The sequence below is a fragment of the Polyodon spathula genome, chromosome 12, assembly GCF_017654505.1.
Source record: "Polyodon spathula isolate WHYD16114869_AA chromosome 12, ASM1765450v1, whole genome shotgun sequence".
Classification (NCBI taxonomy): Eukaryota; Metazoa; Chordata; class Actinopteri; order Acipenseriformes; family Polyodontidae; genus Polyodon; species Polyodon spathula.
The window spans coordinates 7959123-7976920 of NC_054545.1; the positions used below are offsets into that span (position 1 = coordinate 7959123).

Below are 17798 nucleotides of genomic sequence, written 5' to 3' on the forward strand. Positions count from 1 at the left end.
TAGAGGCTTTTAAATGAATCATTGTCCTGCCCTCATTCTCTAGCATTTTTGCATTATTCATCTCTGGTCAAAGACTATGGTATTGCAGTTCACAGGTATTGTGTGTATTTGTTACAGTCGGCTTTCACACTGTGCCCAGCACGGTTTCAAATTAGCTTACTCTGAATGGAGAAAATGAAGACCATTACAGTGTAACAAGCTACTAGAAGGCTTGCAAAAAGATGATGCATCATGTTGTCCGTGTCCCTTTCAATTTTGAAACCGAGCAGGCTTATGCCAAATGAGCAGCCCGGACTTGAGCACTTGACCAGCTTTCATTCCTACCTGGAAGAAATTGGAATCCGAAATTCTATATGAGCCATGACTGGACTCCATGCACTGCTTCACTGCTGTGGAATCTGTTGTAGCAGAAGCAGAGAAATCTGCACCTAGAGAGCATGCTTATAAACACAAAATGAAGAGAAACATGCATTTGAGTAACAGTTCTCATCAGGAACACTATAAAAAAAATCAGCTATGGCTTATGCTGGAGTGTGAAAGGTTGATGCTCAAGTCAAATTGAAAAATGTTTGGAATGGATTCATGTTTTTCAGTTTTCACTTCAAGTGGAACTGCCCAATTAGGTCACACTTTTGAACCAGTTCTAGCCTATGGTTGAGTTGGGTTCTTTTGAAATGGTTTAATAGTTTTTGATTAAACCGTGTAGGTGCTTTGATACAGTGCTTATCTTGAAATGTAATTTTTCATCATTCATGGCATAAATCTGATAGAACACAAATCATGTTACATATCGATGCTGGAATATTCAATAGTGATATAATAAACACAGAAAAAATGCAAGGTTGTTCAGAAACTGCCATAATTAAGAATAATTTTGCTCAGTTCAGATGAGCCTTGCTTGTGCAAGAATGTGTGTCGTTTATATTTATTGTAAGTTTTTCATTTTCCTTCAGGAGCAACTTCCACCTTCTTAAGAAAAATGAGAAGCTGCTGAGAGAACTTAAGAATCTGGACTCCAGACAATGGTAATTATGAAATGTGCAAATACATTATTTTGAAACCGAATCTACACTTAAGCACATTAATAGCAGTATGGTGTAGATGGTTTCATACTGTTTCAGGAACATTTTCAGCTAAATTAGGTATTAGGCCTAAACATTAAAGCCAGTGATGACACCAACTTAGTTTTAATAAAAAAGGAACTTTAATTCACATGCCTAACAAGTATGGACCTTGAAGTAATATGTATTAAGACATAAAATGTTTTGTAAGATGTTCTCCAAGAAAGAAACGTTGTTCTCTATTTTTTATAAAACAGTCGGGAAACACACAAGATAGCAGTGTTTTATGTTGCTGAGGGACAGGAAGACAAGCACTCGATCCTCACTAACACAAGTGGAAGCCAGGCCTATGAGGACTTTGTCTCTGGGCTCGGCTGGGAGGTAAATCTCCTGTTTTTTTTTTTTTTTTTTTTCACGTCTTCTTAGCAGCCCCAATGTGCTTGTAGTGCTAATGGATTTAGTTGTTGTGAATTTCATTTAATTTCCCTACAGTAAAAGCTCTCCTGTAATCTGAACACTGGATTGTGTCCATTGTAATGACAGCTATATTTATTCTATTTGCATATCTTTTAGTTTGGGAATATTTTCAGCATTTTCAATTCTTGTAAATTTAGGTGAATCTCACAAACCACTGTGGGTTCCTGGGGGGACTGCAGCGAAACAAAAGCACCGGCTTTAGCACTCCTTACTTTGCAACATCAACTGTTGAAGTGATGTTTCACGTGTCAACAAGAATGCCACCTGATTCTGATGACTCCTTAACAAAAAAGGTGAGTACTGCTCACACTTGTGCTGCTAAACTGATGCATCAGGGACCAAGTTTAAGATCCAATAAATTGTCTTTTTGATAATAACCTCCTAAAATATTAATCTTAAGACAGCTTATACAATGCTGTTTCATACAATTAGTTACTTGTATGTTGTTTTCCCTCACCGTGATCAGCTGTGATAAATGGCTTTCTGTATGGGTATTTTTCTTGGCAAAATGTAATACATTTCACATTAGCAATAATGAGTTCAGATTTGTTCTGATCTCCGGCTTTGTAATACATGCCCCCAGTTAAGTATGAACAATTGGATATCATTAGGATTGTCCCCTCATTCCTATCTTCATACGTCTTTGGAGGTGGTAATCCGTTGCGTAGACTTATTAATGAATGTAATATTAAAAGTGGGAGTGCATTGCTTGCCCTCCGTGGGTTCAGGTGGTCTAATTGGATTGGATTGTCCTCTTGTCTGTAAAGAGGAATAGCTTTGCCTGTTGCAAGCCATTGCCATCAGCGTCTTCCTTTCAAGAAGGGTTACAGGAAATAATATTGCAGATGATTAGATAATTATCTTTAATAACCAAACAGAGTGCTATCTTGAGCTTTAATTTCCCCGTCTTTGTACAGAGGTCCTATTGAGATTACGGATATTTCGTTTTATTGATTGCAGCCTTTTCTGCAAAAAAAAATAAAAATAAATACTGCCTTAATGAGTGATATTTCAGAAAGGAATTTCTCAGAATTTGGGTGCCTGTTTCAAAGCCATCTAATTTGATTTTTCAAATGAAACACTAGGCTTATCAGTGACAGTCAAACCCTTATTTGCCATCCTTCATTGCATCAATTTTCTGTGGTATCAGGGAAAATGATCTTCCATTCAGGGACCAAAATGCATCTTGCAAACCTGGTCCAAGACCTGGAGGGTGTCTCTCTAACTTGCACAGCACATGGCAATAATGTATCAAAATTAGATTAGACCTGTCCCCCTGGTTAGGATTATATCATGATTCTTTTGGATGAAATGAAATTTGACCCAATGGGGAAGACGCCATCCAGATAGAGATGCACAGATAAAACCTGCGTATAATATAGTTACACTGACAGTTAAGTGCGGGTGCACAGGATATCCACTGAGTGTTTTTCCCTTCAAAAAATAATTTTTTTTTAAAAAAAAATAAAAAATTTATATTATAGGAGTATATTCTAAATTATCTCTGCCCTCAGCACTGGAAGGTAAAGGTCATGAGTCCCATATTACCTACTATGTTTTAAGGTCACAAAAACCTCAATGTGAATGTGTGTGTGTGTGTGTGTGTGTGAATAACAGCGCGTGATTCTTTTTGTTTGCCATGTTTCTCTCTGTTTCAAGTGAATTAGTAAAGACTCTATCTTTGTAGCTCAGGCACTTGGGCAATGATGAAGTGCACATTGTCTGGTCTGAACACACACGTGACTACAGGAGAGGAATAATTCCAACAGAATTTGGAGATGTTCTGATTGTCATATACCCAATGAAGAACCATATGTACAGCATCCAGATCATGAAGAAGCCTGAGGTAGGAACATTCTTTAAAACGTAACTGTGTAGGTGGGAAGAAAGAATGTTCTTGCCACTTGAGAGGGAAGTTCTTTGCTGGCATGTCTTTTACACTTGAGAATCATTAGTGTAAGAGAGTCCACACTAAACCTTACAACTTTCCATTGCACATTGTGTAAACTTAACAAAAAAACAGTGTAGGCTTTTTAACATAATGGTCTTGGTCTCTGCATTCCAGGAACTCCATTTAAACAATGGTAATTTTACATATTGTACCTTTTATTTATAATGTTTACTGAAAAATAAACTTACTTAAACAGTGTTTTGAGTAGTTGAAAAGATTTTCATGATCTGCCAACATTACTTAATTGATAAAAATTTAACTCCAGCAAAGATGAGATGAAATATTAGAGCAAAATCTTACAGAATTTAGTAGAATTGTAAGTACCTAGTAACGTTGACACATTTTTTTGTAAAGCATATAGGACTTTCCCTTTTCGTATGCACATGGCAAACCAACTAAAGATGTGTTTTGAAAGTTAGAACAACATTGTTGTCCATGCTGTATCTCAGTAGTACTGTATTTATGTTACAGTTGTTAGTTATGTGTTGGGACATTTAGACATTCTTTAGCACAACATATTGAATCTCAGAATATGGTGTTTCCTGCCCAAACATGTGACACAGTTTTGCAATTGTAGTTGTTGCAGGGGACATGTCACTAACATGCTTGTTTTTTCTTTCATTTTAAGGTTCCATTTTTTGGTCCTCTTTTTGACGGGGCCATTGTAGATGGAAAAATACTGCCCACCATGGTGCGTGCCACAGCAGTCAATGCCAGCCGTGCTCTGAAATCTCTGATTCCATTGTACCAGAATTTGTATCCTTTTTCAGATGCTTTCAATCTGGTGACTTAACTGCTTTTAATTACAAGGAGAAAGTTCCTTTTACTATCAATTTGTAGCTGCATAATTCTTAATTTATTATGTGTAGTATGTCTCTCATATGTTTTTTAGGAAGGAATAAATGGTTTAATATGTTTAAATAAGCTAAGGCATATTAGGATCTACATTTTAATAGCTGCTTTTAAAAATGTATACATTTATAAGCTAGATTAAACATATTGGACTTAATTGGACTCATTGAAGAAGTCAGCCATTGCATCAGATTATGAAATTGACAGATTTGATAAATATCATAAACATATTATGAATTTGCTGTTGGATACAACTGTATAGAGACATAGGTTTGGGGATGTGTAGTTCCAAGGGGCCTCCTAGGTCATTCAAGGATTTGGGGGACACTGAGTGGGCTTCACATATAGAAAGTGACACTGGGACATATATTACTCTAATCTGGTTTCAGCTCAAAGGTCCTTACTTCTTACTGATTGAGGGACAGTTGAGATAGGAAAGTGTTCAAAACTCATATATCTTAATTTGACAGGTTGTTTACATTTGTGAAAATCTGTTGCATTTCTCATATGCCAATCTGTTTTTACGTAGAAATCAATTTCTCAAGACCTTCATTTTATCATTCTTCTTTCATTTAGTTTTTGTTCCGCCAGAGCTGATGAGACAGGGTTGTAGATGGGCATAGGCATGCTGCATTGATCAAACTTAATGGCAATACAGGGCCTCTCTCTCATCGTGCCAGACTGCCTCGTATTACTATTGAAAAGAAATGACAGCAGCTTGCTTTGCAACTAAGGCGGAAAATAAGAGAATGCTGATTCGTCAATAAATATTGACATCTTATTTTCTTCTCAAGTCTTGTAGATACGAGCTTCTATTCAAAATGTGCTCTGAATCGTGAAAATGCAGATCATCAGTACTGATCACAGCTGCCATCCTGTGATGGTGCTAAAATGATTTGCTTTGAAATGTAATGCCATTTAAGTATCTGGATTTTTTTTTTTTTTTTTTTTTTTTTCCTCTTAGCACACAAGATACAATCGCTTGAAAAAATATGAAATATCTTTCTTTTCAAATGACATGCAGTGTTTTAGTGAGCACAGTTGTACAGGTCATGTAGTTTGTGTACAGGGCCAATAAATCCCACTGTGCTGCAAAAGCTGCTGACAAAATCCAGTTGTTTTTTCAAGAAGCAGCACAATGAAGCACACTCAACCTGTCACCAACAGAACTAGCTTCTATGCAGGTGAATCATGGTAATTGCATTTGCAGGGCTTGGACCTAACAAACCACTTGTCAATATGAGGTAGGACCTCTATGAGCAGCCAGTTTTTAAAATAATTTTGAAGTAATGCATGACAATTCCTTGACCAGTGCAGCGTATAATTCCTTCAGGGAAGTGGTGGAGGTCTCTGTCTGCAGCAAATTCTGCTCTGTTTTAGACAAACAATAAGAATGACTCAAAAGTGAAGGTTCTAGAAAAACATTTGTATTTATTCATTCTTGAGAACCTACCAAGTTGACAGAGTGGCGACAATGGGTCTTAAACAAGGATTTTTATATATTAAAATATTAACTTTTTTAACAAATTTATTTTAAATTCTTAGTTCAATAACTTGCAAACAAAATGCCAAACAATTATTTGCTGGGGTCGTATCAAAACGATACCAAACATAAAATCGACTTAAACTGATATATATATATATATATATATATATATATATATATATATATATATATATCTATTATATATCTATCACTCTGAAAAGACGTTGCCCCCAATATTCAAGCAACCTCATAAATTTTTCAAGCTGCCAGACACAGAAATTGATTTTTCTAGCGTTTACACGCACTTTTAATAAACAGAAACAGAAATAAACAAAACAAATACCCTGCTGTTTCTTGAGCTCTAACTACGGCTCACAGAAACCTCACTAACACAGGACAGCTAAGCTGTTTACCTGTAACACGCACTGACCAAACAGAACATACCAAAAAAAAGGCGCTTTCACACTACCTTTTTGTTTCGGTTGAAATCACTATCAACCGGGCTCCTCACACACCAGCAGCCCTGAACAGACTGGCTGCTTTCTTTAAATACCCTGCACCTGGCTGTAATTTACAACGACAGCCAGGTGCAGAGGATAATTAACAATTAAGCAATTACCAATCAACATAACTATCTTTAAACAAAACATACGTTTCCACCTGTTTTAGACAGGGAGGAATCTGTCCCTCTCCCTGCTACTTCACTATATATATATATATATATATATATATATATATATATATATATATATATATATATATATATATATATATATATATATATATATATATATATATATATATATATATATATAATATGTATGTAATTTTTTTTTTTTTTCAGCTGCTAGATTTTAAATGTGGTCTTTTATATTAATAGCTGTGTTTTGGGTGAACTATATGATTAGTAGCTTGTGATCTCGATATAAAGGAACTTGTGCTTCTGAGCTTGCAAGTTGGTGCAAGGAAACTAATGTATAGGTGAAAGATAATTATTGTTACTGAGACTCATGATAATCAACCGCTAATATACATTTTGATATTTTCAGTCACAGAGGTGTGTGTATGAAAAAAGTGTGTGTGTGTGTGTGTGTATATATATATATATATATATATATATATATATATATATATATATATATATATATATATATATATATATATATATATATATATAGGTTTGTACTAAATGCTTTGCTTTTGCTTATTTTCAGAGCTTTCACTGACAAATTTCTCATTTGACTTGTTCTTTAAGCAAATAAGATTGTTATTCTCAGCTTGAGTCTTGGCTCCAAGCAATCTTGCCCATCTGTGTTTCTCTACTCTGCTCAATACAGAAGTGCGGTATTGATTGGCGTGTGTTGCATGGGTCGATCATCCTGACAGCCAGAATTGCAGCAATCTGTCATTATCGACGGATGTCTTTCGAGCTCCGATCTTTCTCCCTTGCCTGTTCTGCCTTCTTTTGCTTCAGTTATAATTTAAGGTACATTTAGCTGAAATCTCTGATTGTTTTGTCATGGAATAGGTGCTTTATGTTTTTCACTCTCTCCTGTTTCCAATTTAATGGCATTATCATGTAATTAGAGTTTTAACGCTTTGCTGGGGATTGAAGAGTGGACAGTGTTCGAAGTAATGATTGGGCCCAAGGGAGGGAGAGTACAGACTTCATCTATTAGTTACCTGTTGATACCGTTGACATAAGTTCCACATTGTTCTGCAATGAATAATTCCAAAGCATGGCTTTAAATGCCTTTTGATTTGAGCCACTAGGGGTTGCATTTTAAATCTATGTATCTGTAGGTCCTCCATGTTTTCTTGCCTCCTCACTGTTAGTTTTGCAAGCATATGAGTAATTTGGTTGCTTCCCTTCCTAGATTTCATGTGCAGAGAAATGATTCCATAACCTTCTTCAGTAGTATAAGCTTTGTAAAGGTGCTGAATAAAGAAGAACCAGCTGTCGCTGTCTCATTGTCCTCACCTGGTGGCAGAAGTCATGTGAGAGAAAACACAATCATTAACTTGGCTTCTTTGAAGGAGTTGCAATTCTTTGGTCATGTGTAGTGCACTGTGGGAAGCGTGAGACCAAGCAGTACCAGGCCAAGCACTCCCAGTAGCAGCAGTCTGTAAAACAAAGCTTCAGCAGAGGGAAGAGGGCTGGCTGTATGTTTGACATGAAAATAATAATATTGAATTTTCACTGTAAAACATTAATAGCTGTAGTTTTTACAGCAAGTGAATCTCAAAAAAAAGAGCCACAAAAGTTAACAAGCTGGATCTTGATGTTTCTGGTAGCTTTGCATGCACCTGCTTTTTAAGTGTGGATTTTGTTTTTGCCTTTTGCTTGCTATTTAGACCTAGCTATACAGCTGGCTCTAAATCCAAACCCACTTAATGTATCATCTCTGCTGGGCATCTCGCTTCATTTTTGTTGTGCAGAGCACTTGTGTGGCAAATTGGTGGATAAATCACATTATGTATATAATAAATGGTAAAAAACAGCACTGAATAGGTAGTAATCTACAAGCTTCAGAGTTCTGTAATGTGCGAACCGCCTGACCTTTTGGATCTTGCTCAGATTATTATTATTATTATTATCATTTTTTTTTGTTTTGTACAGCTCAGATCACATTTTTCAGAGTGGAATCAAAGCCACGCCTCGGGTCCCACACCCGTTTGCCTTTTGCCAGATTTTTTTCCTGGCTTGTGTTTTGATATCCAATCTGTTAAAAAGTGTAACTCCCGCTTCGCCAGCTATAGCTACCATCCATCTGTTGGAGGACGATTGTGGAGACCTGGACCAAAAAAAAAAGGCGCCAAGCAGTTTCCCCATTGGCCTGCCAGTAGAGCAGAGTGAGAGAATGGAGCCATGAAGTGGGAATTGAAGCAGAGTTACCGTGGCTCCTGATTCCTCCTGATAAAGCCGCTGGGTTGCTGGGGTCAGCATATGGTTCAGTGTGATAGGGAAAGCTTGGGTCAGGGTCTTCTCTCTCAGTTTTGGCTTCCAGTGCAAACGCTGCTGAAACCTGGCTTGCACTCCCATTGTTTCATTGCACTCCAATCAAAGCAGCCAAATAGGAACAGGTCCTTTTTTGCTGTCCTAGCCAGCTTACACAATGGCTTCATTGTGCCTTCACAAATAGTTTGACCCACTGCGGCTTAGGGGTTGAGGAATAAGGGGGGTTTGAGGTGGGGGAAGCTTGCCTTCACTAATTGTTGCCTGTAGTTGTAAAAAGAGTCAGTTTGATCTAATCGCTACACTTCGTTTGTTTGCTGTAGCTTTTAGAAAGGCTTCTGGCCACTGTTTATTGTTTTATTAGAGAGCAGGGGAAAATTAAAAATGAGTTTTAATTGGTGATGTGCTGGAGCAGATTTCATAGAATTTTTATTGACTCTTCTGATAAATACTGCAGTCTGATTTTCAAGGTTTAATTATTTAGTGATAATGAATTGAATAATTACAGTATAGCAGACAAGGCCTGTAACTCCTATTTGCATATACTATCTGTGAACACAGGCTGCTGAAACAATACTAATAGTTTATGTAATTCACCTGTATTCCTTAAGACTTGGGGTCCTTTTCCCATTCAGATAGTACTTTGGGGGCCGGGCTGGGGAGGCTGGATTTACCCACAAGCTGGGGGAGATAGAATGTAGATCTGTAAAGACATTGTGTTTGATTCAAGGATATTTAGGGTGATTGCTGCATGAGCTGCAGGATATTTAGGCAAATCAACACAAGTGTATTCATGAGCTGTTCAAGTGGTTCAATCAACACAAGCGGTCCTCTATTCCATGATAATGTAAGAGCAGGTGTGCATTATTGCTTTTCAATAATGCCTTCTGAGTATTTCATTTAAAGTTTATTAGGGAACCAAAATATCATGAGAAATGCATGATGAAGTTGAAAAAGAAACATCATTTAGAATAATTATTAAATATACTGTGTACACAATTTTCAAGACTACTTATAGATGCTTTCTTAAGTTTTGAACCCTTTAAGTCCTTGTCCTTTAAATAAATAAAGGGTGGAGACCAAAGGGGGAAATCTATTCCATTACTTTTCAACACAGATTGAAATTATTTACAGATCAATATATGAATTTCAATATATATATATATATATATAATATATACTATTATATATATATATATATATATATATATATATATATATATATATATATATAAATTTCCATTGAGATGAAACACAGATTTTAAATATAGCTGGCAGGATACACCAGGTCCCATTCATTATAAGCTTGATTGTATTTAAGTCAAGATTAATAGTTGGAAATATGATGTTGAACTCCAGTCCCAGGCCTTGTGAGCCTCCCTGAGGCACAGTGCATTAGTCAGGCCAATCTGTTGCTAATCTCGAATGCTGTGACATTGGTTTTAATGACAGGTTATTGAGGCTTGTTACAGCTCATCCTGGTAATAAAATCACTTTTATGGCTTCTGATAGCAGGGACATTGAATAGGAAAAATAAACTGATTACAGTGCACTTGAACACACATTCATGTCTGTAATTACAGACTGTAAAATTCAAGAAATGTAATTCTTAATATTCAGGTTTTTGTATTTTTGCTGAAACTAAAACATGTTTTCTCTACAGTTAATGTTATTGCTCGTCTGCTATGTTTTTTAGATAAGCAAACGGCAATTGCTGAAAATTCTTGTAGTTTTAAGGTTAAAGTTGAGATTTATTATTGAGCATCTCTACAAGCAGCGTTCATAATGTGATGTAATTGTCCATCTCCGCCTCTGCTATTAACCATTTGAGTTTGTTCAGTGTTAAGGAAACTGGAAAAATCTAACAGTACCTTACACTTTGACCTGTGACCAATTATGGCTGCCATTTTGTGGTCTTATTACTTTTTTGTTGCGGACAGTAAACTCTTAGTTATATTTGTTTCATACTCGGTCTATTCCATTACTTTTCCACACAGATTGTTTGAAACAAACACAGGTTTGTTTCATAATTAGTGATCAAGTCAATTTGGGTAACTGTTTGTGTGCCCAAGAGCCTGACAACAATTCAATAGCGGTATCCTGATAGTTACACATAATTTATCTTTAGCTTAAGTTTTTGTTAGCAACAATCCAACGTTTGTTCTGTTTTGTTAAATTACTACAAGCAGCTTTTCATTTTAGATGAGAGGATGCTATGTGACATGCGTGGCTTTTCATTTTATTGCACATCATAGATGCCTTCGGTCTATCTTTTCTTTGTTTTCATTCTTCAGAATGTATATATATATAATTTTTTTTATCATACTAAAAAAGGTCTACTGAACACCATACCTTGAAAAGATCCCCAACAATCAAGAAGTAAACTATTACTTGGCACAATGTGTACAGTGGTGTGATGTACAAAGCCTGCAATTAATTAATCTAGCCATTAATTCATCTAACCATTCAGAGATTACTTGAAATTCAGTACCCTTGAGGTGCGGTCACAAATCCACTTACTTACAAAATAAACCCACTCTGTACTTGAACAGTTTTGATTCGTGTTTTTTGAACTTTTTTCAAAGGGATTAAAAAAGCAGCTTGTTTAGATAGCAGTTAGTCCTCCTGTGGTCTGCCAGCTTTTTCTCTTCCTGGCAAGCACCATGAGTGTGAAAAAATAGGAATGACAATTGGGAAGCTATCCATACCAGCATGTACAGAGTGGTGAATTAACACGCCACTGGGAATTTTTTTGGGACACACCAAGATACTTCACGTCTAATGTGCTAACAAGCTCATTTTTGGTATCTCTTCAGTCATCATTTTTCACTTTCATGAGAGCTTAGAGTTGAGTGCATCAGGCATAATGAAAAGCTCAGTAGGAGGGAGAAGCAATAACCCATTTTTTTTCCCTTTTCAGCCCAATAGAAAATTAGTTTCTGGTAATACACAAAGGCTGGCTTTTTTCTTCTATACAGGAGTGACTGCTGTGAACCAAAGGACTCTATTAACTACGTAGAAAAAACAGCAGCTGTGAAGTTTCTCTGAAAAGATACTTTCTTTTTGACAAGTAATGAAGAAAAAAAAAAACTGTTACATCTAGGCTAGAACCAGGGTTGAAGTGCATGGGATTTTTTTAATTTTTTTTTTTTTCTTGCAAAATGTAATTTATTTAAGCAGGGAACAGGATTTGTTGGTCTTGATAGTTAGCGTGATATAAAAATAAGTTGTGGCAAAATTATTATAATTTTCTGCAGCTGAGGGGTTTGCATTTTAAATCCAGACCCGACCGTTTCAATCACTGCTTGTGAATTATGTATTTTTCTTATGTTTTTTATTCTTTTTAACATTTGGCAAGTCATTTTAAGCTTTGCGTTTTTTGCCATCACTTAAATGTAGTAACTTCCTTTTTGGCTCCTTTTCTTTTGACAGTTCCAAGAAGTGCTGTTTTTGAAAAAGCTTGAAGGGCTTCAAAGCAGTGGGCGCAGCGTGACAGAAGAAAAAAAGTTCCAGAGTTTGGTTTGCGTATTTCTCGGTTCAGGCGGTACAGGAATCACAAGCCAGCGTGTTGGCTTCTTTCCTGATAATTGCATGCTACTGCCTGCTGTGGTAAAAGGAGGAAACACTTTCCCACACGCACAGCCAGGCATGTAGGACCGCATTCTGTGCCAAGAGGAAGAGAAGGCATTAGACCAATCGAAGGTACAGCTTTGGGCCTCTTGATAATGATGCCAGAGTGAGGGAGCTGAAACATTGAAACGCTTGTCAATAAAACTGTTCGGAGCTACAGAAGAGAGAAACATGACATCCTCTGAAACTAATTCCCAATCCTTATTCCTACAAAAGCCTGTCACTTCTTTACTTTCATCATGTCCTAGTCAGCGGGCTTAATTTTCAGAGTGGTGTGTACACAAGGGCTCGGAGATCCTCAAAGGACCTGTATGGGCACATTTCTGTTACCGTAAAGCCCAGTGGCTAGAGATGAATACAGCAAGACAAGTACATTACCTTTGATCATATCTTATTTTAGGTTGAATCACCTAAGATTCAGGAACATAGACCCATGACGTTGAAGTCCAATATTCCAAACAAGTGAGTTTCATGCGCACTTTCTAAACCTTTTCTAGTATTGACAAATAAAATAGTGTACGTTGCCATGGAAACTATTATAGAGCAGGATAAGGAAATCCTGAAAGGATTTGTGACTGTTCAATGTCATTTTCCGGTCCCCCAAGTCAAACTGCTTAGAGGAAAATCTGCAAAAAACACCTGATGCATTTTAATCACAATCAGATCAGGATTATTTGATCACTATTGTGTTGGCCAAGTGTACTCTTTGTACTTCACTAGCAGTAAGTCTTAGATAATTATCACAAATGAGCAGTGAAGTGACCACCATAATACAATGTGGTACATATGTAATGCTGCCTGTCTGGTACATTCAATCACTGCCAGATGCATGTCTGAGAAAGGCATGTAATTACAGTCTCTGATAATAGCAAGTTTTTGCAATTAGTGACATTTTCTGGTGACAAGATTCTTCCATGTATTGCCGCCTGCCCTTTGCCCAGGCGGAACCTGATTGTATGAACCTGCAATGCATTTTTGTTTTTTAGAAAGACAAAAGCTGAAAGGATTTTAAAAAAATATATTGTTTATTCAATTCACATGTACAACCCTATCCCCTTTTCTTAAGGTAATAGTGACACATCCATTTTTATATAATACCGTCACTTTTTTTTAAATTCACTTCCCTAAGCTGGAGTTTAAATTGCTGATAGCATTTGTACCTGCTGCTTGCTGAGGTTGGAGGGCAGTTCAGCTCATAGGGACAGAAAAGATGTGCCTTTATATTTCTTTAACAAACTGGGAAGCATACAAGATGAGGGTTAACTATAGAACAGTGATGCAGTCACCTGGGACTCTATAAATGGAAGTTAGTTGGACTTTTTAAATTGGTAGTGAATCGTAATGAGTTACAAGAATTATTCAGATGTTGGTTAAGCTGCAATAAACTATTTAGAGATCCTCCTTGACCTGGGTGCCAGCTACGAGGAGAGAGCACGCTACCTGGAAACCATTGTGCATCATCATCGAGAGCCCACCACCTTTGAAGACTATGCTGCTCAAGTCTTCTGTCCAGCCCCATTTCACCACCTACCAGCCAATGCAGGTAAGACATTCAAGTGCAAGCCAGTTTCCAATTGGCACAGTGATCAGAACATGCTAAAGGCATTTGATCACTCTGTATAAGAACACGTTGCCCTGGTCACAGTAAACAAACCTGAAATACTAATGGTACAAATAAAAATAAACCATCCCATTTTATAAAACAAATATTTGATCTATTGTATGCTAATTTTTACCATTCATTTAAAATGTTTAATGTATAGATGCCCCTTATAAATTGCATGAATCTAATAATGCCCTAAAATTCATGAGGAGGATATGCAGTAAAGTAATTGGCAAACAAAGTAACTTGTAGACTTGTGTGTCTATATATATATATATGTACAGTGGCTTGCGAAAGTATTGACCCCCCCCCCCCCCCCCCCCCCCCCCCCCCTTGGCGTTTTTCCTATTTTGTTGCCTTAAAACCTGGAATTAAAATGGATTTTTATTTGGATTTCATGTAATGGACATACACAAAATAGTCCAAATTGGTGAAGTGAAATGAAAAATAAATAACGGAAAAGTGGTGCGTGCATATGTATTCACCCCCTTTGCTATTAAGCCTCTAAATAAGATCTGGTGCAACCAATTGCCTTCAGAAGTCACATAATTAGTTAAATAAAGTCCACCTGTGTGCAATCTAAGTGTCACATGATCTCAGTATATATACAACTGTTCTGAAAGGCCCCAGAGTCTGCAACACCACTAAGCAAGGAACACCACCAAGCAAGCGGCACCATGAAGACCATGGAGCTCTTCAAACAGGTCAGGGACAAAGTTGTGGAGAAGTACAGATCAGGGTTGGGTTATAAAAAAATAACCGAAACTTTGAACATCCCATGGAGCACCATTAAAGCCATTATTAAAAAATGGAAAGAATATGGCACCACAACAAACCTGGCAAGAGGGGGCCGCCCACCAAAACTCACGGACCAGGCAAGTAGGGCATTAACACTATGTAACAAATTATTAGTATTTTTTTTTTTTTTTTTGTTCCTGGGTAGTAAGTGTTATTTCCTAATTGCTTATGCCTCAAAAGTGTAGAAAATGGCTATTATTGACTATAAAATGGCTATTATTCCCCACAAACTTTGCTTTTGTGATCAGGACAGTGATATTTCAAAATATCACTATTTCCAATGGGAAAACGGGCAAACAGTATTTACAGTATAATCGTAAATCTCGAAAAACTACTCACTTCTAAATCTTTTGTAGTCATTTTTGTATTACTTTAGTATAAATACATGTTAATTTGGATTCATATGTTGTTTTTTTCTGACTTTATGTGAACGAAAAGACCCACATTTGCCAGTTTTCCCATTGGAAATAGTGATATTTTGAAATATCACTGTCCTGGTCACAAAAGCAAAGTTTGTGGGGAATAATAGCCATTTTCTATACTTTTGAGGCATAAGCAATTAGGAAATAACACTTACTACCGAGCAACAAAAATTGTGTTACATAATGTAATCAGAGAGGCAACAAAGAGACCAAAGATAACCCTGAAGGAGCTGCAAAGCTCCACAGCAGAGATTGGAGTATCTGTCCATAGGACCACTTTAAGCCGTACACTCCACAGAGCTGGGCTTTACGGAAGAGTGGCCAGAAAAAAGCCATTGCTTAAAGAAAAAAATAAGCAAACATGTTTGGTGTTCGCCAAAAGGCATGTGGGAGACTCCTCAAACACATGGAAGAAGGTACTCTGGTCAGATGAGACTAAAACTGAGCATTTTGGCCATCAAGGAAAACGCTATGTCTGGCACAAACCCAACACCTCTCATCACCCCGAGAACACCATTGGCAGGGACTGTTAAACTGGTCAGAATTGAAGGAATGATGGATGGCGCTAAATACAGGGAAATTCTTGAGGGAAACCTGTTTCAGTCTTCCAGAGATTTGAAACTGGGACGGAGGTTCACCTTCCAGCAGGACAATGACCCTAAGCATACTGCTAAAGCAACACTCGAGTGGTTTAAGGGGAAACATTTAAATGTCTTCGAATGGCCTAGTCAAAGCCCAGACCTCAATCCAATTGAGAATCTGCGGTATGACTTAAAGATTGCTGTACACCAGCGGAACCCATCCAACTTGAAGGAGCTGGAGCAGTTTTGCCTTGAAGAATGGGCAAAAATCCCAGTGGCTAGATGTGCCAAGCTTATAGATACATATCCCAAGAGACTGGCAGCTGTAATTGCTGCAAAAGGTGGCTCTACAAAGTATTGACTTTGGGGGGGTGAATACTTATGCACGCTCAAGTTTTCTGTTTTTTTTGTCTTATTTCTTGTTTGTTTCATAATAAAAAATATTTTGCATCTTGAAAGTGGTAGGCATGTTGTGTAAATCAAATGATACAAACCCTCAAAAATCCATTTTAATTCCAGGTTGTAAGGCAACAAAATAGGAAAAATGCCAAGGGGGGTCAATACTTTCGCAAGCCACTGTATGTATGTATGTGTGTGTGTATATATGTTGTGTTTTTAAAGGTGCACTGATCATTTCTGATGTTTTGCTGTTTAACCGGGTGTTCTTACTGTAACCTACTATATTTTTCTACCTTGGAATATATAAGCTTTTAAATTGGGTGCCACTTTGGCATCCATTGATCTTACCTTGACGGAGTCCTGTACTCCTCTTGATTTATTGTATAGTGCTTGTGTTCAATATTACCATTTAAAAAGATACTCAGCAATTTTAAATGGTTCAAACTCGCCCCATTTCAGTGTTCTTTTCAGTAATTCATTTTTAGCCATTAAGAATCTTTCATTGAACGGTAAAGGGGGCATCGGAAGGCAAAAAGAAAATAGTACAAGTTGAAGAGAAAGCACTTTTTTTATGGTACGTTCAGTAAAGGCATCTTTTTGTAAAAGTTGTATCTCGGCTGTTGCATTTTTAAAAGCAATGCACCTTGGAAGAATTTGGTAGGACACTGTTAACAAATGGGCTTCCGGCTCTTTTCATTCCTTCTAATCAGTGATCTCTATTTTTATTTATTTATTTATTTATTTATCTATCTTATTTTCTACTTTTTAGATCATTAACTATCACTTGTGTATATCTTAAGGTAAGACCCAGCGGAAACAATAAGCTGCATCTTATTTGATTCTTACTTGTAACCAAGTCTCGCACTAAGTACATTTGTGCACTGTTTCTTAAACAACAAATAAAAAGCACTACCCTGTTGTCCACTTTGTGGTAGATGTGTACTAACGTGAGGCCTGCATGAACCTCTAAACCCCTGACTTTGGGTAGTGTTTCATTGTGCGTGGTTTAGGCATTGTTTTAACTGGTGTTTCACTGCTACTGCACTACTATTTTTCATTGACCCAATAACACCTCTGTGCTTCAGTATGTTTCTTGGCCTGGACTAGCAGCATTTTTCACCATTATGTTTTGTATCCTGTAATGTCTACTGTTGATGTTATGTGAGTAAAGACTTTTTATTTAATATAATCTTATCAGGGTGCCGAAGTGCCCCTGGTTATACATCGAATTTATCATAAAGAACCAGTGAGTTATGGGTATTATCTAATTTAGTTGTAACAAGGTTTTATCTCCAGAAGCTAAAATGAATACTTCAGAAATTAATGTCTGAAATTGGACTTGCTGTTGTTTTGTATTATAAGATTGTTATATAAAATTGTTTTCCCAATAACGAGTACATTTTAACAGAACAACCTCAAACTTAGTAGAACGTCCGAATTTGGGTAAATGGGTAAAACAATTAAGAAAAAAAAACAAAAAACAAAAAAACCTTAAAACATTCATTTCATTTAATGATATGTTTTTATAGCGAAAAGTCAGAAAAGTTGTTATTCTTGTATAACAGTGCATTAAAAACTTGTA

At 36.8% G+C, this 17798-nt stretch overlaps 1 protein-coding gene across 11 annotated transcripts in view; it reads left to right on the forward strand.

Annotated features, from left to right (window-relative positions):
- LOC121324771 (ral GTPase-activating protein subunit alpha-1-like) overlaps nucleotides 1-17798 on the forward strand; it is a 48065-nt gene that overhangs the window by 25966 nt on the left and 4301 nt on the right. For 9 of the 11 annotated variants that reach the window (XM_041266936.1, XM_041266942.1, XM_041266943.1 and 6 more), the window contains 6 exons: nucleotides 954-1025; nucleotides 1319-1442; nucleotides 1676-1831; nucleotides 3226-3384; nucleotides 4118-4245; nucleotides 13832-13956. In XM_041266936.1, the coding sequence (XP_041122870.1) occupies nucleotides 954-1025; nucleotides 1319-1442; nucleotides 1676-1831; nucleotides 3226-3384; nucleotides 4118-4245; nucleotides 13832-13956 (764 nt within the window). Of the gene's footprint in view, nucleotides 1-953; nucleotides 1026-1318; nucleotides 1443-1675; nucleotides 1832-3225; nucleotides 3385-4117; nucleotides 4246-13831; nucleotides 13957-16985; nucleotides 17017-17798 lie in introns of all 11 variants that reach the window. The other 2 variants (XM_041266945.1, XM_041266937.1) reach the window with 1 other exon arrangement.